This window comes from Furipterus horrens, unplaced genomic scaffold (assembly GCF_987537825.1).
Source record: "Furipterus horrens unplaced genomic scaffold, mFurHor1.1.pri manual_scaffold_13, whole genome shotgun sequence".
NCBI classification, from domain to species: Eukaryota; Metazoa; Chordata; class Mammalia; order Chiroptera; family Furipteridae; genus Furipterus; species Furipterus horrens.
This window is the reverse complement of record NW_028327183.1, coordinates 28862034-28887301: the sequence shown is the minus strand read 5'-3', so window position 1 is coordinate 28887301 and position 25268 is coordinate 28862034. Positions and strand designations below refer to the sequence as shown.

Here is a 25268-nt window from a genome sequence, read left to right as displayed (position 1 = left end):
GCTCATGGTACACCCACTCCAACCAACTTGATCATTACAAGGGCGGGGGGAGGCCCAGTTTCAAAAGAAAAAGTGGCCATGATAACTTCTGTCGGCCTGGCTGCTTTATAGGAATGTTACTCACAAAAACCTCATCATAAAGCTAATTAAAACATCTCACATCAGAGGAGACTCCATATTTTTAGTTTTTATATGATGCCCCCACATAAATTTATTTTTGTCACTTCATTTAGATCCAAAATGTATTTACTTCAGACACTTGTGAGAAACCTGTGTTACCAGTAACAGACACTTTCATTTAGTTACCATCAATCACAAGGATTTCAAGTCAACTGCCCGTTTATTAGCATTGGGACTGCAACATAACAGTTTCCAGTAAATATGCTGAACTGCAATGAAATGACAGAACAAGGTGAGGTTCAGATATGTGAATGGCAGGTCCTTATTTCTTCCACTCATTCTTGTCGTAGTCCCACTTGGCAGAGAAGCCCTGGATCGGGCTGACCTTCATGTCCAGCATCCTCTTGGTCTGCTTGGCCACCCACTCTTCTTCAAAGGTGTGCGGGATGGGGCCATACACTACAATCCAAAACAACTGTATGAGGCAACACTGTCCTGACTAGTTGTTTCTAAGGCAATGCACTACATGTGTTAGGTCTACCACAACACACTTGCAAGTAGATCAGCAAAGTCATCTGCCATTCAACACCAATGCCCATGCAGATGCCACTGGTTTTTAACTCTGGGCACTGACAACTCTTGATAGTTCTAAATTAAATTAAATACTTAAGCTCAAATCAGAATGTCTTCTCTACAGGACATAGATAATAGGGTCTACAGGGAAGGACAGAGCCCAAACAGAGCCAAAGGTGACCTGGGAGATCAAAGAGATGGGCACAGGTCTGTTAATCCATGTCCATAGTCAAACCACAAGTACAGGATTATACCTACTCAGAATGGGAAGACACTTATTCTGCCTGGAGAGAAAGAACCCAGGAGAGGCAGCACTAGAATGAGCAGGCAACCCCAACCCTAAGAAGAAACTGCAGTCTTAAAACCCAGAATTCTAGTTATTGCAATGCAGTCTCTTAACAGCTGAAATAGTCCTTCAATGAGTAAGAGTTTCTTCTCTTTCATCAAAGTTTCACTACATCACCTTCTGATGACTGACTGGTGAGCACATAAACCTTACTGAATGTGCTGTGATACACAAAGTAGTTCACTACCAAGCAGGTACATCTCACCCCGAATAAGATTCTGGCTTATGCAACTTCAGTTCACACAAGCCGGTATCACAAACTTAATCAACAATCCTGAGATGGAGCCCAAAATGAAGGCCCTTATTTTGTGTAAAGGCCCCCCTACAGCCCGCTCCTGGAAGACAGATGTGTTGGCTAACTCCAGGTCTTGTGTTGCTGGGGGCTTTTTACCTGAACCAGTCCAAGCACAGAGCCTCTCCTCTCCTCTCTACTCACCATAGCGCTTTTCCCATATCAGAAGGATAGCAGTGAAGCCGATGAAAAACATGGCAGCACCCACAACTGTCTTCCACTCATTCGTGCTCCTGTTCATTTCAGCGAAGCTCTCGTTGAACTTAATGCGATACACTATGAGCAGAAAGAATAGCCATTTGCAGGCATAATGAGCTACACGAACCAACCATTCCCTCGACCCCTATGCTCCACCATTTATCCCCACAATACAGCAAGAGATGAACATGGAGCTGAGAAATACAACAGAGAGGCCTGAGGCCGTAACATGCTTGTGCACATGCAGACACTAGCTCTCACACATGCACATGAGGGGTGGAGGAGGAGAAAAATGCATGGAGTTTGCTTTAGGAAAATAAATTTAAAGAAATTTTAAAATGAAATTCTTCTATATATAGAGAGTAAGGGTCAATTTAATCACATTACTTTCATTACCCTTCCCTATCTAACAATGCTTTGTTAATCTTCCATCAATAATTTATATAGTAAACCCAGTCTCAGCCAGCAGAGGCACCGAGACACTACATCCACGTGTTACACACTCAGCTGCTCTGCATCCCTGTTCACGCTTCTCCCAGGGGCTGGAGCCCCGTAAGCACGAAGGAGCCTGGGCAGAGTTCAGCCAGCGGGCAGAGCACAGAAGCTGCGTCCGAGAGCAGCCCCACAGAAACACACCACACCGAGCCTCCAGTGCATGCTGGTCTCCGGTAGCTCCCCAGCACTCACAGTCAAAATTCTCTCTCACACTGTGTGCCTTATTTCCCTTCAATACCCACATTCAACTTTTTCATCAATTGACAGGCTGCTCCAGGGGTTCTTCTCCTTCTCTTTCAAGGCTTTCTGGCTGGCAGAAAGGTTCTTGACATGGGCCACATCAGGCAAGGGATAGTCACGTCGATCAACATAACTCGGGAGAGCAAAGTCCTCACTCTTCACAACACTCCCTAAAAAACACAATGGAAAATACTTTAAAATTCATGTAGGTTTAGAGTTACAAACAAGTGGTACTTCTAAAAACAGAAATAAAAACGTGTGCACACTCTGAAAACCTGTTATCCCGGGGGGCTGCAGCGACTGTTTCAAATAGCTGAAGGACTATCACGTGGAACAGGAAGCAGGCTTGTCCTGCGCGGCCCAGACAGCAAACGAGAGTGGCAAGCAGACAGTTAACAGTGGCAGTTCCCATCACGGCAAAACAGAACCCTACCAGGAGCCCACTGCTCACAGAGGCAGCACTTCTTACCGCTAACAGTATTCACATAGAGGTCAAAGGCTCAGGATGGAGACTGAACTACATGAAGGCCCTTCTGTGACTCAAACTAATGAGTAAGAGCAAAAACAATATTAAAACGCACAAAGAAATAAGTGTTCAAGGCTGAGAAATAAAGATATATGAAAAGATGGTCACTGCAGCAGTTTGTATTACAGCCAAAAGCCAAGAAAACCCTGTGTCCAATGGAGGATGGAGTGAGCTGGCTTCTCAGAAACGTGTATCATGGAGCCATTCATTCATCTGTTCAACAAATGTTTACCGAGCACCTGCTATATGCTAAGCATGAGTCTAGACATCTGAAACCAGTGAACAAAGCAAAGGTTCCCACTCACTGGTGACTGCATGCTAACTGTGGGAAACAAACACGACAGACGTGTACATTACAGATCATGTTAGGAAACGAGTACTCTGGAAAAGAAAATAAAGAGAAAGGGAATCAGGGAGATATACATATGTCAGGAAAAAACTTAAAACAGTACAAAAAAGGAGAGCCATGTGTTCATAAAGGAAAAACTGTGTTTACCAAGTCACAGAACAAAACCAGGGTTGTTTGGTTTTTCTTTTTAGAAGTGAAGATCATGCATAGATACTCACATTTATATGTAACTAAAGACAGAAAACTCCTGGCAAAGTAAACTCAAGTTGTTAGAAGGGGAAAAGGAGAGAATGAAAGTGGAATTTCTGCTCAAATAGGGAGAAATTTTAGTTCCTTCAAATGAGCATATACATGTGTATTATTCAAGTAAAGAGGAAAAAAGTTCAGACAGCAGGAAAAGAAGAAGTATTTTAATGAAGTCCTACAAAAATGCTTTCCTTCCATCAAGCTTAGTCCCAATAGTTAAAATCTCCCAAATCATGTTAACAGTGAAATAAGACATTCAGCCCAAAGCAAAATATAATTTCCCTAGATACTTAACTCTGCCATGCAAATAACTACCAATTACATATTTATACTTGACCTTAACCCAAAAGGATCTGACATAAAAATGGCTAGAATTACTTTCCAATTTTACAATTCTAAGATTCTATTAAAATGATGACTGAACTAAAAATAATGATTGTACACTAGCACTCAGCTTACAAATTATTTAAAAATATGCCTAGTGACTTCTGGTCGAGATGAAGGTTGTAGGCAGACAAGCTTTGCCTCTTCACACAACCACAAAGAGAATTACAACTAAATCTCAAAACACATAACACCCAGAACTGTCAGAAAATCTAACTATGGAAGTCTGCCAACCAAGGATTTTAAAAAGCCACATTCATCTACATGGGTAGTAGTGGAGAGATGGAGAGACAATTTGAGAGGTGCAATGTGGTGCAAAGAGGCCATGTCAGAAGGGGCACAGGAGGTCCCACAGTCACATGTGGTAGATAAAAATCAGAAGGGATAACCTGGAAGCAAGCGATCCCAGCACCAGGCCAGACTGCACAGCCCAGGGTTTCAGCACAAGGAAGATGTCTCCATAACTTCTGTCTGTAAAGACCAGTGGGGGTTGGGGCAGTGGAAGAAACTGCCAGGTTTTCAGGAAACTCCACTTAAACGGTCCACAGGGTCTTAAAACATTCCCAAACCCACCCATTCTGGGATTCGCCACCAGGGCAACAGCTGGTAGGGCACCAGTCGCATACAGGGAGTGAGTGAAGTGACTGGAAACAGAGCAAGTGCCAGGCAAACCTCCAGCAGCGCACAGTCCTCTCTCTGAGCCCTCCCCCAACACAGAGCCACAAAGCAGTGAAGCCAGATGCCCCACCACAGTGATTACCTAAGGCTCTGCTCCATGTAATTTACACGTACTTTTTCTACGCAAGCCACACTACTAAGACAGGGAGTCAAAGCAACTCTTCCTAATATACACAAACAAGCATAGAGAGGCTGCCAAATTGAGGAGTCAAAGAAATATAGCCCAAATGAAAAGAATAGAACAAAACCTCAGAAAAAGAACTAAATGAAACACAAATAGCCAACCTATCAGATGCAGAGTTCAAAACACAGGTGATCAGGATGCTCAGAAAACTCATTCAGTACAGCAAAAACATAAAGGAAGAAATGAAGGCCACACTAAGTGAAATAAAGAAAAATCTACAGGGAACCAACAGTGAAGGGAAGGAAACTGGGATTCAAATAAATTATTTGGAACATAAGGAAGAAATAAACATTCAACAGAAAAAAAGAAACAAAAATTCAAGAAAACAAGGAAGAGTATAAGAAGACTCTGGGACATCTCCAAACATTCCAACACCCGAATCATAGGGCTGCCAGAAGGAGAAGAGGAAGAGCAAGAAATTGAAAACTTATTTGAAAAAATAATGAAAGAAAATTTCTCTAATTTGGCGAAGGAAATAAACAAGTCCAGGAAGCACAGAGTCCCAAATGTGTTGGACCCAAAGAGGACCACACCAAGACACATCATAATTAAAATGACAAAGGTTAAAGATAAGGAGAATCTTAAAAGCAGCAAGAGAAAAAGAGTTGTCTACAAAAGGCTTCCTATAAGACTATCAGCTGATTTCTCAAAAGAAACTTTGCCAGCAAAAAGGAACTGGCAAGACATATTCAACGTGATGAGAAGCAAGGACCTACAACCAAGATTACTCTATCCAGCAAAGCTATCATTTAAAATGGAAGGGCAGATAAAGTGCTTCCCAGACAAGGTAAAGCTAAAGGAGTGCATCATCACCAAATCAATATTACATGAAATGTTAAAGGGACTTATTTAAGAAAAAGAAGATAAAAACTATGGACATTAAAAATGACAACAAACTCACAACTATCAACAACAGAACCTAAAAATACAAACTAATACACTAAGCCAACAACCAGAACAGGAACAGAACCATAGGTATGGAGATCCTTTGGAGGCTTATCAGCTGGGAGGGGGAAGAGGGACAAATGGGGAAATGGTGCAAGAATTAAGACGCATAATTGGTAGATAGAAAATAGACAGGGGGGGGTGGGGGGGTGTTAAGAATAGTATAGAAAATGGAAAAGCCAAAGAACTTACAGCACAACCCATGGACATGAACTAAGGGAGGGATTGCTGTACCACTGGAGGCCTGGTTGGGCTGTTGGCTTGAGTATGATGTGATGAGATCAGAAAGACCAGCTTCAGACTTACTCTAGGCATGACTAGGCATTGCAGGGTTTCAAGAGGCTGATTTGATCTTACTTCCTCACAGAAAACAATACCTAAGAGTAAGACACAGCCAGTACCACTATAAGGAGAGAGAAGTTGGTTCTTATAGAAGAGCAGAATGATCAAAGGGACACGAAGGAACTTGGGGGGTGATGGAGATGTGACCTAACTGGAATTGTTGTTACACACTATGTGAGGTTATCCAAATCCATAGAACGTTACACCTAGAAAATGTATATTTTATTTTCCATAAATTATACCTCAAACAAACTAAACAAACTATCAGAAAACCAAAATGGAAACAAAATGTGATCTTTGTCATAAGTGGCCTCCTAGACTTTTAATAGTGTTCCTTTATGTATGAAATAATAAATTTTTCTTTATTATTTATTTGTTTAAATAACAGGCATTTCAACAACACTCTGACTACAATGATCTGTTTTAGAGTTTATATCCATAGTGTTATCCCGGGCAATAAGGAATATAGAATAATTTAAGAGAATAGTACCACGAATTAAATGACACAATTTCAAGGAAAAATTCACACATAAAGCAGTTAATAGAAATTACTGGTTATGAAGCTCCTACACACATAAACCTTGCTCTCCAAGTTCATAATCCACCACTCAAGCCTTGCACTTGCCCCCTTAGTAACGCACCTTATCGTGCTGATTCACATTTTGTCCTTTTGCTTATTTTCCCTCTGCCTGGAAAGTCATTCTCCTATTGAATGCGAGGTTTTACGTGCTAGTCCTTCAGCAAAGCGAAGCCTCTTCTCCAGAAGCTTCCCCTGAACCCCAAGCCAGGCTAAATGCTTCTCCTCAGGGGCCACCTGTTACTGAAACACTGTCTTCATGTATCTGTCCCTCTCCAGATTGCAAACATTCTTGTGGAAAGATTCCATGCTTCATATTGTTTTTATTCTCAGTGCCTGACAGTGTCTGGTATGAAGAACATACTTGGTAAGTGCAAAACTAAAATTGCTCGCCAAGCACTGAACGAAGCTCATTACATGTATTTCAGATAAGGAAACAGGTTATTACAACGTAAATAGACAGTCCAGAACTAAAATGAGATTAAACCCAGTCCAGATTAAGAAGCCCAAGCTCTCTCCGTTCCATTGTCCCAATAATATAAACAGTATTAAAGGTAAGTGGTTGGAAGTTTTTTAGAGGGGGAGGAGATCATTAAAATCAGGTATAGTGGAGAAGAGTTCTTGAAAGGAGAACTTGAACTTGAAAAAATGGAAGAGAAAGGTTAAAAGGAGAAAATATAAGCAAAGATCGAGAACTAGAATTCAATGGTTCATAACTAACCTTTAATCTAGAACTAAGTATCCCCTGTTAAAATATTTATCCCTACCCTAAAGTCCCTCAACAGCAGGATCATTATCTTAGCCGTCTGGATTTGAAACTCCAGCACAGGGCCTTACACATGGCAGGGGAAAAATGAAATTAGCACAGCCTATTTAAAAGTAAAAAAAGGTAACTTACCATGTGCATGTACACACAACGAGGTGGAAATTGCTCGCTTGCCAATTAGGCTAAATACTCTGGTAGTCAACATTCTGAAAGATAAAAATGTACACCTCCTCAATGAATAAGAGTGAACACCCATTAGGAACGATTCTTCTTTTTGCTTCAGTGTATTTTCAAAGTCAGTGCAATTCTTTTGTGTTCGTCTCCTCAATATATAAATGTTTCGTTTGTTACTGACTCTGAATTCACAGAATAACCTAAGATAAGGTTTCTCTTAGTAGTCATTAAGTCTTCATGGAGCTTCATTATAAACCAAGTGTCATAATATATACACGCTTCAGGCAATTAGTAGAAAATTGGCTTCCTTAAAAAACAAGAAAAAGAATTATTAAGGAGACTGAAAAAGCTAGAAAAGCTAAAGCACTGTGGTGCCATAATGGGCTCCACTGTTTTCACGTAAAAGGTTAGGAACGGCTCAAGGAATTGTGGCATGCGCTGCTTTCAACTTAGTATTTAGGAAGGGCAAACCAGGGAGAAAGGCTGCAAGTGTCACCCTAGTCCAATTCCAATCCCTGCAGACAACGGGTGACCGGATGACCCACACCTCACCTGGCCCTTCCTGACTCAGACCCATCTCCCCTACCCACTTCTCCTTTAAAACTGCACACTTCCGGGGGCTGGTGACGATGAACAGGGTCCCCAACACATTTAGAAAACAATCCAAAGGGGGCAGGACAAACAGCAACATGACGTCAGAGCTGAACTCGCTCCATTCTCGCTTCTATTACTCCCCCAGCCTGGCCGGCGCGTGGGTGGACGCTGGGCACCTTCTAAGGAGGGGAGCCGAGCGTCTCTATCCGAAACCAGTTAAACCTGGGGAGGTCGCGCATACGTCCTTTTAAGGGGTCAGAGCCGAGGCTGCAACACGAAGGCCCCGGGCCCGCTCCCGGAAGGCCAGCAAGACGATGCCCGCGCCCGCGCCCTCGGCTAGCGGGCGCTCCAAGGTCAGAGCCTGAAACCAGCCCGCGAGCAGTGTAGGGTAGGAGGAGCCGACCCGGACGCTTCTGGGCCGCGCATCGGCCGCGAATCGGCTGACCCAAGTCCGGAGCTCCCGCGGTCCAGCCTCAATGTCAACCGGTCCGAAGGCCAAACGCCGCTTTCTGCTAGCGGCGGGCTGCCGAGCATGGGGCACTCGAGCCCGATGGCTCCCGGTCCCCGACCCTACACGGCCTCCCAGGGGCGCGGGCCGGCCGCCGTTCGTCTCACCTGCCGCCACTACCCAGCTGCAGTCCGCTGTGCCCGCCGCGTCCGCCCTCTACACCCTAGCTGCTCGCGACCGGAAGAGAGCGAGGCCGCGCCGCAGAGCACCACGGGATCGAGGAGGACTCCACCTCGCGCCCGGCCGCGCTGGAGGTCAATGGAGAAGAAGGAGGGGAGCGCCGCGAACGTCGTAAAACGCCGGGCTGGGCTGCTTTCCGGCGGGCGCTGAGAAACCGCTTTCCCGCGGCGCCCGGCGTGTTGCGGGAGCAGAACCTGAGGTCCTCGTGTCCACTTCCTCAACCCGGAGTCGGTGTCCAAGGAACCCGGCCCAAAGCGGGGGTGGCCCTGTGGGGGCCTCCGCCAGTTGCGGGCCGCACCAAGTAGCTTCCGCTTCGTCCCACTTCTCCGTTTAGGCGCCGTGCGGCCGGGCAGCGGATCTAGGCCTCAGCCGGCGCCGGGGTCTCTTGGGCCCTCCCGGGCTCAGAATGCCCGGGGTGAAGCTGACCACCCAGGCCTACTGCAAGATGGTGCTTCATGGAGCCAAGTACCCCCACTGCGCCGTCAATGGACTGCTGGTGGCCGAGAAGCAGAAGCCGCGCAAGGAGCACCTGCCCCTGGGCGGCCCGGGCGCCCACCACACTCTCTTCGTGGATTGTATTCCCCTGTTCCACGGCACCCTAGCCCTCGCCCCCATGCTGGAGGTGGCCCTTACACTGGTAAGCGTGGGAACGGCGCCTGGCCGCCCCTCGGAGATTGGCACGCAGTCGGCTTCCACGCAGCCCAGCTGGAAGCTGACAGGTGTCCGGCGGGAGTCTAGAACCCACCCTCTGAAGTCGCCGTGACGGTGAACGGGGTGACCCGCGAGAGCGCGTGGATCTTTCCCCGGCACTTAGGAAGCGCCCCGCAGATGGCGGCTCCTAATCGCAGCGGCCCAAGTAGCCACCTTAACCGTCGTGGGTGTTTATAAGGCTCTTTAGGCGAGAATTAATACACTAACTTCCTCAAACCAGGAGCCTTTATAGAAACAAGCTGTCGTTAACTGGGGAGTGACTCGAAGGCGTCTGCATTTGGGATTTTGAGTCGGGGGAAGTTTCGGTGCGCTGAGACCTAAACGCTGGAGTGTGGTTCGTGAGCGCCCTCACAGAGCCGGTTCCTTACCTGCTGCGGGTGGAAACGCTGTGGTTCTTTTCATGTGGGTGCTCCGGGATCCCAGAGTCCAACACGTTTGGAGAGGCAGCGTTCACATCACAGGCACTGCTCTCCTTCCTCGAGTGTGTGAACAGTGTGCAAGGAGAATTTATTCTCGTGTGTGACTTATCTAGCATGCTGCAGTGATTTTAAAAGCTAAAGACTTTGTGAAGTTATAAAGCAGGAACAGTCGTTTCTTCTATCCACCTCGCTTTTATGTGTGTTCTTGCAGTGACTGCTTTATTGAAGCACAATGGGGAAAACTTAGGTTACAGAAAAACTGGATGGTAGTTGAATTGTAGGCAGCAGTTTTTGAGATAATGATGATCAGTGAAGGGGAAAAGACCACCTGTAAATGCCAGGGAGTTGTTAAAAACTTAGAAATAAACTAGCCTCAGACCTGCCTCAGTACTTGAGTTGAGGTACTGTGTATTTCTCATTTAAGTATAAACTATGACTAAAAACATATAATCCATGCGAAAAGTAGTTAAGTTTGAGAAGGTGTAGGTAGAAGTCCTATCTCTCTATGTAAGTAAAATGAATCCATTTCATAATGTACCTGATTATAACACCCATGTAACTTCTTGGTGTGCAGGAAGTACCTTTGGGCAAATGGTCCTGGTCCAAGGTTACTGGCACATGGTTGAGTGCCTGTTAAACTGAGTCATTGTGTGAATTTCTTCATATCATCTCTGGGCAGGAGATAGAAGTAGGTAATATTTAGAAAATCAACCATATTAGCTTCTGAAGAAATGTACTGTCAGTACCAAAACATCACTGATGTGCATACGTATGTTTTAATACAAGTCTTTTCAACCAACTGTCTTAATTATTCTGTTATCAGGGGAATTGCAGGCTGATTGGATGTGTAGTGCATTCACTTGCAGGGAACTAGATTTACCGATAGCATTAATGCAGGATTATTTATTTCTGCAATAGTTCCAGGCCTGTGATGGAGAGATATATCTGTGGATCAAACACAGTACCCGCTTAGCAGGTGGACTTGTGCCAAGCAGACAAGTACAGAACCAGAGAATAAGTGCCATATGTGGGGTTAAGCAGAAAATGGTGAGGGATCCAAGAGAAAAGTCAGCTAAACGAGGCTCACAGAGTTAGGGAAGCCAGGCTGTCCAGAGAACGGGGCGTGCAAGTAGTGGCCCAGTGGGCTGGCCATTGCAACCCAGGGTGCAGACAGAGAACCCTCAAGGCAGAGGGGCCAGCATGTGCAAAGACCAGGAGAAAATTGGGGGTGGAGAAAGAGCTGGAGGGTAAAGGGGCCAGGGATAGAGAGGTGAGCAGTGGACAGATACCATTGCGAAGGACCTTGCAGATCACACAAAGGAATTTGTTTGAGCAGAGGGAAGTCACTGAAGGAGAGTTGCTTGGTCAGACTTGTGTCTTGGAATGATGGTTCTAGTCTGCAGCAAAGAGGATGCTGAAGACAGGAGTGCCTGCAAGACTAGAGGCAGAGAGGTGGCCTAAACGGAGTGCATTGTGAATGCAGAGAAGGGTCAGGGGAAGCCAGGAGGGAGACTCTTCAGGACTTGGTGACTAATCGAATGTGGACATTGGGCGAAGGAAGCAAGGGGGGGTGCTCACTTTCTGAGTTTTGCATTGGGAGGACAGCGGTGCCTTTCACTGAGGGCAAGTGAAGACAGCCTAGTATTGAAAGTTGAAATGCATCTGGAGCTCAGAAAATGGATGGGCTGGAGACCTAGATTGGGAGCCAGTCGCTTCTCAATGACTTTTGAGGCTGTGAGAGCAGGTCATATTGGCCAGGACTTTGTGTGGAATGAGGGGAGAGCCATGAGCAGAAGCCTGAGGAACTGGACTTTTTCCGGGGTGGGCGGAAGAAGAGTCTACAGGGTAACTGAGCAGCCAGAGGGTAGGAGGAAAAGGAGTGTTGTCCTAAATCCATATATAATCCTGTCAGAAATGCATAGATAAAGACAAACTTGAACTGCACTTGGAATTGTAAAACTATTACTAATTCTTCTCATTCTTAAATAACCTTTACAGAGAGAGTTAAAGAGTTACGTTCCTATTACAAGATAAGAGTGCAATACTCGAGAGAATTAAATACACTAACTATAAACAACTGCGTTTGAGTCACCTTTACAAGAATTTTCCCCATGGAGCAGGGCTGCTTCCCAAACCACTTACCTGGGGAGGGAAGATGCCCAGAGGAGACCTTGACTCCTAAGATGGGCCCACTGCCACCCGCTGTTAAGAGGGAAAGGGCAAGGCTGAGGTCCTGTCCTGATCTTTCTCACCCTGGGTCACCACACTCCAGACTTTCAAATTCCAGCACTTCCTCCTTCATTGTTTGAGTCTCCCATCCAGCAAACTTAAGTCCAACTTGATTCCGTGCAATAACTTCTTTGCAACAACTTTCAGAGTAAAGTCATTAAGGAAACTTTGCAGTCTTGAGTCCATCCAAACATTTTGTACTACAATTAAGGTATTTAAGTTTATATCATTCAGCTTTTGACTTAACAACTTTATAACCTGAAAGTGATGAAAGATTTCAGTGCAAGAAACCATAATGTATCAGTGTATCATCTGTAGAAGATGGAATTTTAATAAAGCCTCTAAATCCATGAAAATGTATAAATGAGGCCTTAGTCTAATGGCTTTTTTCTTTTTAGGGAGTTTCATAATGTAATTATTTTGACAAGTGGAAAAGGCTGACTTGATATGCAGCCTATCAAAGTGCCACATCGGATTCCTTCGAAAGGCTTTTCCTTATAATTTTCCATTTTTTAAAAAAAATCCTTGCATTTCTGGATGCTTTTTTTTTTTAAGTACTTATGCTTGTTATCTTATTTATCCTTATAACCCTTTGACGTCGGTAGTGACAGAATTTTCTCTAATAGCAAAAACCCATTTTAGTAGGAAAATTAGCACAGACCTGCTGTTTCTCTAAGCCCTTTACGTCCTTTCCCCTGTTTGGTTTCCTAGTACAGTGGAGCAGCCTTTGATTACATTCTACTCAGATGATTTTATTTGCCAGTTGGCCGAATCACCATGATTTTGGTCCATAATTCTTTCTGCTGCCTCTGTGTGCGCCTTCTCTGCTCATTTGCAGGGGCTGCTCTCCTTTGGCCCTTTCGTAAGCCAACAGAACACTCATGTGCTGACCTGGGAGAGGGAGGTGGCTGCTCTGGGTCTCTTTCAGGTCCTCCTCTTGACTTCTCCCTCTGTCCCCATCCCATGTACCTGCAGAGCACTTAGGGATCCAGCTGCTTTCCATTCCACAGAAAACTCAGCATCCCACTTGAGAAAGAGCTTTTCTTCTCACTGAAACGAACTACCCCTCTACTTTCAGCCTTCAAGGCCTGCTTATTGCCACAGACGATCTCAACGTGGAAGTGGCAAGCCCTCCTCAGAATGACTCTCTTACCAGCTCCCTGCCTTGCCTACACTATGGCTGTCGGGTGATAGTGCTTTGAAAATTGTAAGGTGTCTCACATGTGCAAATGTTAGCAAGTTTGCTGAGAGAAGCTACTTTCTTTTTATACATTGTTCCCTCGCTTATCGCAGGCATTACGTTCTAGACCCCCCTGCGAAGTGCGAACCTTACCTTTATTCTACACTCTTAAACCTACGTAACCTTAACAACGTACGTATACGGTACCGCAAAATCCCGCGATACAGTGAACTGTGATAACTGAACCACGATATAAAGAGGGACTACCGTATGTGAATAAATGCAGAATTGGGGCTCTTCGGTCAGTTATACTAAGTTGACATCAGGTTTCAGAGTGTTATTATGAACTTTTGATTTTCAGTTTGATTGCTCACAAAATGTGTGACAGGAGAAGGTAATCAGCAGCAAGGCAAAAGGAAGTGGATTCCCTGAGAACAGAGGTCAGACAGCTTCTCAGTTCTGTTGCCCTGCCCTGCCCGACTTGGGAGGAAACAGGTTGTCGTTACTGAGCAAGCTGCTGCTTAAATCCACTGGGATTTTTATTAATGCGCCATTGGGCTTGCTGCGAGGTTTGCAGCACTCGTCTTCTGCACACTGACTTTCACTTCACACCAGGTCATTCTCACCTCATATCTGGTACCATTTTCAAGACTATCAAAGAAAACTCTTCCCTTCGTATTAAAATGTATGTGCCCTCCTCTGTGGGCTCTGATGGCTGGCAGGGAGGCCTTAGTCAGTTCTGAATTCCTTACTTTCATGTTCTCTATTCCTCTGTTGGTGGCCAGTCGTATCTATATCTGGACAGTTAACTTGGTTATTTTTGTTTGAATCATTCAAAGTTTCTAAAACCAAGCCAGAGCTCTGTGGCCTGATTCACTTGAGGGTATCCACTTCAGAGAGTTCTGTTAGGAGTTCGAGGTCATGCATGACATTATTTTTATGCTGGAATTTGGTTAGGTCCTTGAAGTTTTTCATACAGAAATTTGCCCTTATCAGGTAAAGTGTAAGTCAAGGTGTGCAGTGTGTTTGCTAAGGAGTCCTATACTCTTGCCTTTAGCTCAGGAAAGGGATCTAGAAGCTGCTTAGACTGCTCACTCAAAACTGCTGCTGGGGATGGTCAGAACATTGCTAGTAGCAAATAAATCTTATGTTAAGTGTTGCAGTGGTCAGCCAAAAAATAGTCTCCCCAAATGTTCACATCCCAATCCCTGGAAACCATGAATATGTTACCTCACATGGCAAAAAGGACTTGACAGATGAGATTAAGTTAAGGGTTTTGAGATGGGGAGATTATCCTGGATTACCTAATGGACCCAGTGTAAGGGTCTTTATAAGAGAGAAGCAGAGCCCTGACTGGCGAGGCTCAGTGGGTTGGGTGTTGTCCTGCAAAGTCGCTGGTTTGATTCTCAGTCAGGGCACATGCGAGAGGCAACTGATGAATGTTTCTCTCCCTCTTTCTCCCTCACTTCCGCTCTCTAAAAATAAATAATTTTTTTAAAAAGAGAGAGAAACAGAAGTTCACTCAGTCAAAGATGTGATGATGGAAACAGAGGTCACAGTGATGCAGCCACTAGCTAAGAAATGTGGGTGACCTCCAGATGCCAGAAAAGGCAAGGATAGGGTTCTGCCCTAGCACTTCCAGAAGGAATCAGTCTTGCTGACCCATTGTAGACTTCTGACCTATAACACAATAAGTTTGGTAAGGCATTAAGTTTGTGTAACTTGTAACAAGGGCAAAAGGAAACTAAGACAGTAGCCAAACTTGAGACACATTTCTAGTTCTGACTCGGGATATAAGGACAACCTATACCAGAGGTCAGGAAGAGGGATGCCAAGGTGGACAGGTGAGGATTACCTTGAGTGAGAACACACTCAAGGGGTTGGTCTTTGATTAGAAACAAAGGCTGAGAGGGCTACACTAAAAGGGAGACTAATCTAATGGGTCTGAGTGTAGAGAATGGGGCCAAATGCCACATCTTAAAGCTAGGCTGTGCCTTTTGGTACTACACAGAGGTAAATTTAAAAGATGAAAGAAATTGCTGTTATAAGTAGCAATAGAAAGTTTATAGAACTTGTTCCTTTAGGAGGTGACAGAAACAAAATATAAGTAATTTTGGAGTCATTTGCAGCAAAGTTACAGTGAAAGAGCCATTATAAGTATTTTGGAGACATACCCTAATCTTTTGGGTGGATGACCAAAACATCTAATTGGTTCAGTGAGCTTTGGTTTTGACCCAATATGGTAATTTGTAAGCTCTTAGGAGGCCAGAATTATTCTAATCCTTGTGAGAGGTAGGGAACCTTGAACTGTAACTGTCTTGTAATGTCTGCTTTTAGTCATAAAGGAGACCATCTGAGGTCCAAACCAGAATTCAAGAAAAAGAACCATAGCGCTATATTAAACAAAAAAGAAAAAAGAAAAACATTTTAACCAGTTAATTTGCTGTGAAAAAAGCAAAGATCAATTTTTTTCCCTTTTCTGCAGACTGAGAGTAGAATTTATTGCAGTGTATTATTAAAATTCCATTATGGCAAAATGGTTAGGATGACCTTTTGTTTTTAACAATGGCATTAGACTTGCAGGAAGCTAAATCTGATGAGAAAGGAGTGGCATTATAAAATGGACACAAAACACTTTCAAAGTCAGCCACTATCACCATCCTCCCATTTAAAAGCATGCCACAGGAAATCAAATGTGTGTGTGTGCGCACGCGCACGCGTGGGTTGGCGGCATCCCTGCTTGCATTTGCCCACCCGTGTGTGCCTATTTACCCCACATTCCAGTATAAAGGGCTTATCATGGTATGTTGGCTAGGAATGTCGAAGTATAGTATAAAAGGGCTTGTTTTCAAAAGAGACTTAAGAGTCCCATCTGGGCTCTGCTACATGACTTTTCAAACTTCGGACCTCTCAGCTTTCGTCTGCTTATCCATGAAGGATTGATTTAAATGATCTTAAGTATTTTTCAAGCCCCAGAATGCTTCAGTTCTTCATGTTGTAAGAAAAGATGGGTAAAGATGGTCTCCCCTTCCCTACCTCCCGCAACACTGCACCTGTTTAATACGTGTCAACATCAGGGCCTTCTGCAGGGACTTGGCAAGGAGGCCGTTCCTCATGTATAGTCCCACCCCTTCTGGCCATTACAGAGTCCTCATCTACAGGAAGAGACCCCACCACAGTGAGAGTGAGGGACCTGTGCTTTCTGTGCTCTCTGTGGCCTCATATGGACCATGGAAAGCAAGTTGGTGTGACCTCTTTTCTGTGAACACCCATTTCATTATTGTAGCCCTTCTGGGGAGAATGATACAGGTTTATTTGGTGTGTCTCAGCATTTGGGAGGGAGGGGTCTCCTGTGTTTATTAAGACTTGATAGTTAAGGGAAAATCATTTATCTTTTCTTCCCAATTTTTGTTCTTCTTTCAGATTGATTCATGGTGCAAAGATAATAGCTATGTGATTGCTGGTTATTATCAAGCTAATGAACGAGTAAAGGATGCCAGGTATGTCTGTGCAAAAACCTTCTAGTCTGAAAGGATGATCATGTGACAGACAAAGCCATCTCTGATGTGCTTTTTGACCCTCTGTAGGCTCAAGATGTGAAATCTGTGAGAATAAAACCCCTCCCCGCCCTCTGTACTTGTTTATAGTATTTGAGGGGAACTGTGGGGTGGATAATTCCAAACAACAGAAAGTCTAAACATTTATATTAACTTTGGGGTTCTGTTTTGTATCTTCTTTATTTTGCTTAAAGAAAATTCATACAATGAAAGCAATGGTCATGGGCCTCCAATTTCTGTCCCTACTCAGCTCTTCTGACTCACTTCCCATTCCCAAACTAGGAATGATATAGGCCAGAGCATTAGGAAAAAATCCCACTCTCTTTTGGGGTAAATAAAATAACTTAGGTTTGGTGCTCTAAAGGGTCTGATACTATGATGAAAATTTGGTATATACTGCTTCCTTCATATTGGCTCCTGGTTCCTTTCTAATTAATGAGTAAAGCAGAGAACTGCTTTATTTCTGCCTCAGTCTCTGTCCTCACAGAAAAACAGATGACATGCTAAAGTTAGGATAATTTGAGGAGGGCTTAATAAGCAGATTATTTCCAAAGATGTGGGAGGTATATAAGAGACCTCACAAGAGAGTAGTGCAGTAACCTAAAGCTGGTGACAAAAGCCAGTACCGTCCCTGAGCCTGATAGGACAGGGAGGAAAATTGAGTAAAGAAGTCCACCTTGGGAAGGGATTAAGATATATAAATTGGCAGTTACAAAAACAGTCACAGGGATGTAAAGTGCAGCCTAGGAGAGGTATGTGTGGTGTCAGATGGGTACTTGACTTATGGGCTGATCACTTCGTAAGTTATATAAATGTCCAATTACTATGTTGTACACCTGAATTTAATGTAATACTATATGTCAGTGGTAATAGAGAAAAAATTTAAGAAAATATAAGTCATCCTCAAGAGAAGCAGTGCCCTTCGGTTGAGGGGCATGGCCTCATATGAGCCCACAAGGAGAGGCCTAGAGGAGTCCTGCCCTGCCCTCCGGTGGCGTTCCTCCAGCCAGGAAGGAGTACAGTCAGTCTACAGCGAAAGGCACTGACACATTTCCCTCACACTGGCTGGCTGACTGCAGTGTTCAGGCAGGTAGGGGATGCAGTGAAGGGCCCCAGACCTAAACTCCTACTGGAATTATGTCCACTTGGCCCAGCATAGGCAAGAGGTTGGACTCAGTAGCATTCTTTTTAAGATTTTTTATTTATTTACTTTTAGAGAGAGGGGAAGGGAGGGAGATAGAGAAACATCTATGTGCAAGAGAAACATCGATCAGTTGCCTCTCGCACACCCCCAACTGGGGACTTGACCTGCAACCTAGGCATGTGCCTTGACTGGGAATCACACCAGCAACCTTTCAGTTTGCGGGCCAGCGCTCAATCCACTGAGCCACACTAGCCAAGGCTCAATAGCATTTTTGAAAATAATACAATAAGCTGGTGACCTTAAAACAGATGCACTTCAGGGACTTAAAAACCATCTTACCCTTGGAGGACTGGGTCCAGTAGGGACTCCGAGAGAGGCAGAGTAACAAGCAGAACGCTGGGCTCAAAACAACTCCTACTGAAGCTTCTGCTGGGATGACAGCACACAGGCGCTCTCTGAGCTGGTTCCTTGGCTTCTTCCATTACATCTCTTAACTGCCCAAGAGCGCCACTCATTTCTCCTCCTCAGCTGCATTTCTTACTAACCTCACTCCTTCTAGCACCTCCTCCATTTGATTCTGTCCACCTCCCATGTATTGATGACTCAGTGTCTGCATTCCCACCTGATCAGGAACCTATTCATGGGGCCTGTGTCCGGCCTGGTCTTGACTGGACAAGAATGCCTGCCCTGAGTGGCCAAGCTCTGCTGAACACAGCTAAACTCTTGGCCCCTGCCTGCAAGTTGCTGGGTTGAATATAAAAGGTACTGCCAACACAGGACTGACACAAAACAACAGGCCAGCTGCCGTGAGGTTGGCGCAGAGGGCTGGGACAGCAGGCACAGGGAGGAGTTGGTCTGTCAGTGTGATCAGAGAAGCCCACGGGGAAGGGAGGCATTGGAACTGGGCACTCAAGAGTGAACAGGGTCTTACAAGTGGGGACCAGGAGAGAAGAACATTCCAGAGGGGACATTGTGATGAAGACACCAGCTGGAAAGGGGGCAGGGTTGTGGGGTGCACACACACAGGAAATGCTTGCAAGCAAGTCTGGAAAGGTAAGACGAGGCCACACCCAGGGCTCTTAAGGCCAGTTGAACTTTTCTTTTGTAAGCAATGGGAGGAGGGTTCTCCTGAACCAAGCAGCTACTCTTGAAGAAAGGGGAGGAGACTAGGCAAGAGGTAAGGGCACAGGCTTGTCAAGTGAGTGTAAACGCCCCCCCCCCCTTTATTCCCCACCCCCCACCAAATCTATGCCTTACGTGGTCACCACTGTGTACCTCACAGGCTTGCTCGTCTGCATGCCTCCTTTGTCTCATGGCCTCTCTGTCTGCCTGCTCTGTTCGCACCTCATTCTAGCTCAGCATAGAATTATCTTACTCAGACACCATTTTCATGCCATTTATACCTTCTAGAATTTCCTAGTTTCTTCACCTGCTCAGTGCTCAGGAGGTGTTGCATCCCCCTATTGATGTCAGTATTTAAGTATCTACTACTCAGCCATTTCTCAGATCCATAGAGAGGATTAAACATTAGCTGGGGGGGTGGGGGGGGTGTTAAAGAAGTGTGCCCAGGAACCCTTTAGTTCCTTCTGGTGAGTCCATCTCTACTGTACTTCAGGATCTCATCCATCCCTCCAGTGTGCTGGTGTTGTGTGCGGAGTTAGGGGTAAACCTGGAATCCTTCTCACTGTACCCGGCCTGGGGCTTTGCTGGCATTGTTCTGTCTGATCCTCGTAGGGATGCAGGTGAAGAAACCAGCCAGAGATGAGCCCTGCACAAAGGCCTCACAGCTTGGAAGCTCAGGGGCTGGGACATGCCAGCTTCCTTCTTCAGTGCCATATGCTTCTACCTGAAAACCTTCCCTTCTCTCTTCAGCCAGACCTAGCTAAAAATGTGCTCTTTTAGGAGTATCAGCTAATTAACAGTGTCTTACAGCGTAAGATTTGGAGCCAGGTGGACTTAGTTTCAAAACCTAGGTGGCTTACTGATCACCTCCTGGGCCTCTGTGTAAAATGGAGCTCGAAGCTCGTACCTCATAGTGGTGGTGAGGACAGGGTGAAGCGGCAAATAGCATTTTAGCTTTGTGCTTGGTTCAGGGCAGGAGCTGGTACAGTTACTAGTCCTATGATTTCTTCTTTTCAGAAAAGGATCATTCACTGTTTTCACATTAAAAAAAGAAATGTAAGGTGTTTGTAACCATTTTACTCATTTCCTAAACTTGAGGTTTTTGCATCCTTTCATTACTGGTGTTTTGCATCATAATTAGCGTTTCATGTGAGTAAAGTTCAGTACCAGGCATTGTGCCCTGACCTGAGGTAGATACTCAATAAAAAGCTTTTAGATACAAATTGTAAAAATGTAAAGTCTCCGTTAGGAGTAAATGCCTAGCTTTGTGCTGATTGGGAAGAGGCTTAGCAAAGTGACCTCTGTCCCCAGGGTTCCTGCGGTCTTACTTGGCAGCTGACTCTTTGCAGGAACAGGAGTTGATATGGCCTAGCAGAATTATTGTTGTTCTCATTTTTCTTGACATAATACTTATAATCAACATATCGCTATAAATTCTCAATTTTGAAAATGAAAACAGAATAATTAGATAAAATAATTTAGCCCTGGCTGGTGTGGCTCAATGGATTGAGTGTCATCCTGCAAACCAAAGGCTTGCTGGTTCTATTCCGTCAGGGCACATGCTGGGTTGTGGGCCAGGTCCCCAGTTGGGGACATGTCTGAGGCAGCGGGTTGATGTAGCTCTCACACATCGATGTTTCTCTTCCTCTTTTTCTCCCTCCCTTCACATCTCTAAAAATAAATAAATGAAGTCTTATAAAAAGTAGTTTATTTTTATAAAACCCTATAATATGCTTTTTTAGTTCAATCACAAGAAAAGGTTTGTAATTGTATAGTATGTTTCTTTAAATAAATTCAAAATAATTAATGTATTTATATGCATTAAAATACATAGCTCAGACCTTGCTTCAAAAAGCTGAGACTCTACTGCACGCCAAGGATTAAGTGTCAGAGCCTTTAGAAGTAAACAGTGTTTAGAGGAGGAACAAAGAGACCTCATCTGAGGTAGCTTGGCAACACCTTGCATGGTGAGAAAGGCCTGGGTTTCCTGGCTGAAAAAGGTAGGCTTTTATCTTACAAGCAGAGGCGAACAGCAGGGGGGGGGTGTGTGTGTGAAATTTGCATTTGAGGAGAATTCATCTGAAGAGAATTTCCAGAATGTATCAGGTAAGAAGAGCCTAGAAGTTGAGACCAGTTAGGAAGCAATTTTAGAAACCCATTGGCTGTGGCGATAGCCTGAACCAAAAAATGGGTGAAGAAAAGTGGGAAAGGTAACTTCAATCAGAGAAACTAGAAATAGGCCAGCCCTCCTGGATGTGGTAGCTTCCAGCTGGGAGGTCTTGAAAGGGTGGCAGGCACATGTTCAATGGGTTTTGAGAGTGCTGGCCCGCAGAGGCAACGGGGCAGAACCAGACTGCACAGCTGTGTAAGAAAATAGAGCAAGAGAGACAGATCATTGACTTACTAAAGAAGCTTAAGAAATGTAGTTAAAAGGAAGGAGAGAGCTTACACAGTGGCTAGAGGGAACCAGTTAAATAATTTTTTTTATCCTAGAAAGGAAAAGACTTATTCAAATTTGACAGCAGAGCCGTCAGATTTGACAAAGAGAATTTATTATAAATAAGGCCCTGAGGAGAAGGTCAGAGTGGATGGGCCCATGGGTGGCAGGATGCCTCTTCCAGAAATAGGATAGAAAAATAGCCGTATTTATGGAGGGGCAGGGGGGAGCCAGGGGTGATGTTGGAGCCACTCTATAATTCATTTCATTACTTAAGGTAGAAAGTTGTCATTTATCAAGGTTGGATGGGACAGGGCTAGAGCCGCTGATTGAAGGATGACAAGCATGGAGAAGATTAGGAATGGCTTGGGAATTTTAGAAATTTTTTTAAAAGAAAAACAAGAAACTCGATTGCCAGCAGCTTAAGTGGGCAGAGTCACTTTGGGAGCTTAGAGTTGGAAAAGGCCGGCCAGGTAGCCTCCAGCCTGGAGCTTGACACTACGCTGGAGCATTCAGCAGGAGTTCACCTAAGTGCTTTGGACAGTGCTCTCCACTGGGTTGCAGGGAGCCTTTCTGTTTAGAAGATGCCTTCTCAGAGTCCCCTTCACACAGGCTTCCTGGTAGGAGGAGACAGAGCCTGCTTTTCACTGTGCTCCCCGTTGCCCTTACAGCATTCCCTGTTCTCGGGCCAAGTCATTGCAGGTGGACCGTTGGTCTTTTTATTATTGCTTGTTTCCTATGCTGTAGGTAGACGGTGTTGAGTGGCATTAACTAGTATGTGGTAGACTCACTGGTTCTTCTTTTGCAGTCCTAACCAGGTTGCAGAAAAGGTGGCCTCCAGAATTGCCGAGGGCTTCAGCGATACTGCTCTCATCATGGCAAGTATCTCTTGATTGCCCATAGTGTTTTCTCTTTACAGGATGGCTCCTGACCATTTTCTTGCTAACATAGAGCTTTGCTGTATAAGCGGTCTTCCTTTCTGCAGATACTTCAGACCATTTCCCCCTTTTGCAGTCACAGCACACAGATCTTCGAAAGGGGGGAGTCATTCCAGTTCAGTGGTTCTCAGAGTGGGGTCCCATACTGGCAGCATGAACACCAGCTGGGAGCTAGTTAAAAATGCAGATTCTTGGGGCCCAGCAATCTTTTTTTTAATATGCTTCCAGATGATTGTGATGCACGCTCAATCATTGAGTTAAAATAGCCAGCATAGGCTGTAGGGAGAGAAGGAAGGAAGGAAGGAAGGAAGGAAGGAAGGAAGGAAGGAAGGAAGGAAGGAGGAAGGAAGGAAGGAAGGAAGGAAGGAAGGAAGGAAGGAAGGAAGGAAGGAAGGAAGGAGTCAGGTAGATAGGTACTGACATATGACGTGGAACTCCCCCCCAAAAAAACCAGAATTATCTTCTGGAGGTCAGGCCCCTTGTAGTACAGGCTTCCCCACTAGGGGAGTGTTCTAGGAACCCATCTGTATTGGTGCAGCAGCTGGCGTTGTGATGAGAGGCTGCGTTTGGCTTCAGTGAATGTTTTTGAAGACTCTTTCAACACATTTGCCCATTTCGTGATGGGGGATTTACGAGCGCACCTGCCCACACTGCACTGAGTGTTCAGAAGTTTTTGACCAAAAATGGCATGACCCCCATGCCCCACCCTCCCTTTTCACCAGATCTTGCCCTGTCCATCTTTTATTTTGTTTCCCCGGATGAAAAAAATCCTCAAAGGGAAACGTTTTGCCACTGTGGAAGAGAGGAAACAAAAACCAGCAGAAGCACTAAAAGGCATCAAAATCGATGATTTCAAAAACTGTTTTAAGCAGTGGAAAAAAAATATCTTGATCTATGTATTTCATCAAATGGAGAGTATTTTGAAGGCAACTGAAGTTTAAACATGTAAGAATAAATACACAATTTTTTATAAATAAATTCCAGGGTTTTTTTAGTCCCCCCTCATAAAAGCCTGTTAAATAATCTCAATTCAGACAGAATTCGAACAGGGAGGGAAGAAGTAATGTTTGAAAACCACTTCTGTGAAAAAAACAATTGGTATTTATCTTGCATAATACACAGTTTACCTTGACCACACTTGGGGTGCAGTCCTGCACATTACGCTTGTAGTGTCTATACTGTAAGGCAAGGTTTCTGCCGTGAGCCACGAGGAATGCCTAAAGACTTCTAGAAAGGTACTGGCTCTTAACTTTTTTAGCTCTGTTCACAACTGTGTCCTTTGTCTTGTGCGCAGGTAGACAACACCAAGTTTACTATGGACTGTGTGGTACCTACGATTCATGTGTATGAACACCATGAAAACAAATGGCGGTGCAGAGACCCACACCAGTGAGTGCTGTGTTCTCAGAATGACCTACGTGCAGAGTGTGCTGGGGCCTTTTGCAGGTGCCCAGCTCCCACAGGAAAGCTGATCCCAACTTCCGTTGTTTTTCAGTTAGAGTATTCTCCAGAGGAGTGTACAGCCCTCATATAGGAATCATGCGTGTTTCTGGGCTCCCAGGGGACTGAGGCCAATAGGGCTTCAGAACAGTAGAGAGACCCTGAGACCCTCTCCATCAGCCAAACCCTCTTCCCAGGGTTTTGGTTTGGTTTATTTGTAATCAGCATCAGTTATCCGCCTCCATCTTTTTCAGCATTTCTTCTGGAGGGTGTCTCATTTTAACCACGTTTTATATTGTTGATGTACACCTTTATGTGTTTAAAATGTACGTGTTTGCTAGTATTCATTATTTTCTTCCTTTATACCACTCTGTGTGTGGTTAGTTGTCTGTTTACTCTGTTGAAAAGCCAAACCTTTTTCATTAAGAGGTTGATTTCTCCTGTTTCACCTCATAGTGATTACTGTGAAGACTGGCCCGAGGCCCAGAGGATCTCAGCGTCACTCCTGGATAGCAGGTCCTATGAAACGCTCGTCGATTTCGATAACCACCTAGATGACATTCGGAATGACTGGACAAATCCAGAGATCAACAAAGCTGTTCTGCACCTGTGTTAGGGAGGGATTTCAGTGACTAGTCTCTGGGCATTTCCTCTAGGCTGAAGAAGAAAAGCTATTTTTAAATGTAAATAAAATATCTCATTGCCTGTGTGGAAAGCTGACAGTGTTCAGAAGTGGCATGTGCCTTGAAAGAGGGCAGAATGTCCCATAAGTCATCTTTTTAATGCAAAGTCATCTTTTTAATGCATAGTCTCTAAAAGAGGTACGGACTGTCCAATCTGACCATCCTGTGGAGTTCTTCCCAGTTGTATGTTGCCATAATCCTCCCAATCAGAGCTATTTCTGCTTGTCGAAAATCATTCCTATTAAACAGTTTTAACTAATCTTTTATAATCTGGAGAGGATACTTTTCAAGACTTACAAATTATCTTTAAAAAAAAAAGCCCATATCTTATACCTAATGAGAGTGTCCGCGAGTTTTCATCCTGTTTGAGTTAAGTCCTGGGACTGGGCAGGCGCGTCGTGTGCTGGTGCCTGGCCGGTGTCTGAGAGCCTGTGTGCTGGCGTCCGCGGTCAGGAGGCCCCAGCTATGAGCCGCGCTGCCCCACATGGTGTGGCGTGCACTGCTGCAGTTCTGCACGGTGGGAATAAAGCCACTGTTGCCTGGGAAACCTTCGTCACTGAGGGTAAAAATAAACATCCTTGGTAATGGGAGTGCAGTGTAATGCTTCTCAATCAACCAGAAAGCTTGTAACCTGTAGAATCAAAAAAGGAAACATGGAATAGTACTAACATTATTTTTAAAGGCAAGAATC

General features: G+C 44.7%; 2 protein-coding genes across 3 annotated transcripts; one reads left to right on the top strand and one right to left on the bottom strand.

Annotated features, from left to right (window-relative positions):
- Positions 1-321: 321 nt before the first annotated feature.
- On the bottom strand, positions 322-8757 carry COX4I1 (cytochrome c oxidase subunit 4I1). Its single transcript, XM_090261241.1, has 5 exons — positions 8645-8757; positions 7394-7467; positions 2267-2434; positions 1476-1607; positions 322-579 (listed from the first exon to the last, which is right to left on the bottom strand). Exons 2-5 carry the CDS (start codon positions 7464-7466, stop codon positions 443-445), a joined length of 510 nt encoding a protein of 169 aa, XP_090117367.1. The 5' UTR covers position 7467; positions 8645-8757; the 3' UTR covers positions 322-442.
- Positions 8266-24836, top strand: EMC8 (ER membrane protein complex subunit 8). Of its 2 annotated transcripts, none has more exons than XM_090261240.1 (5): positions 8266-9354; positions 16680-16756; positions 22325-22394; positions 23753-23843; positions 24351-24603. In XM_090261240.1, the coding sequence occupies exons 1-5, from the start codon at positions 9124-9126 to the stop codon at positions 24446-24448; spliced, it is 567 nt and encodes a 188-aa protein (XP_090117366.1). In that variant the 5' UTR covers positions 8266-9123; the 3' UTR covers positions 24449-24603. The 2 variants fall into 2 exon arrangements, with proteins under 2 accessions (XP_090117366.1, XP_090117365.1); XM_090261239.1 differs by having other exon boundaries at positions 8300-9354; positions 23749-23843; positions 24351-24836.
- Positions 24837-25268: the final 432 nt, after the last annotated feature.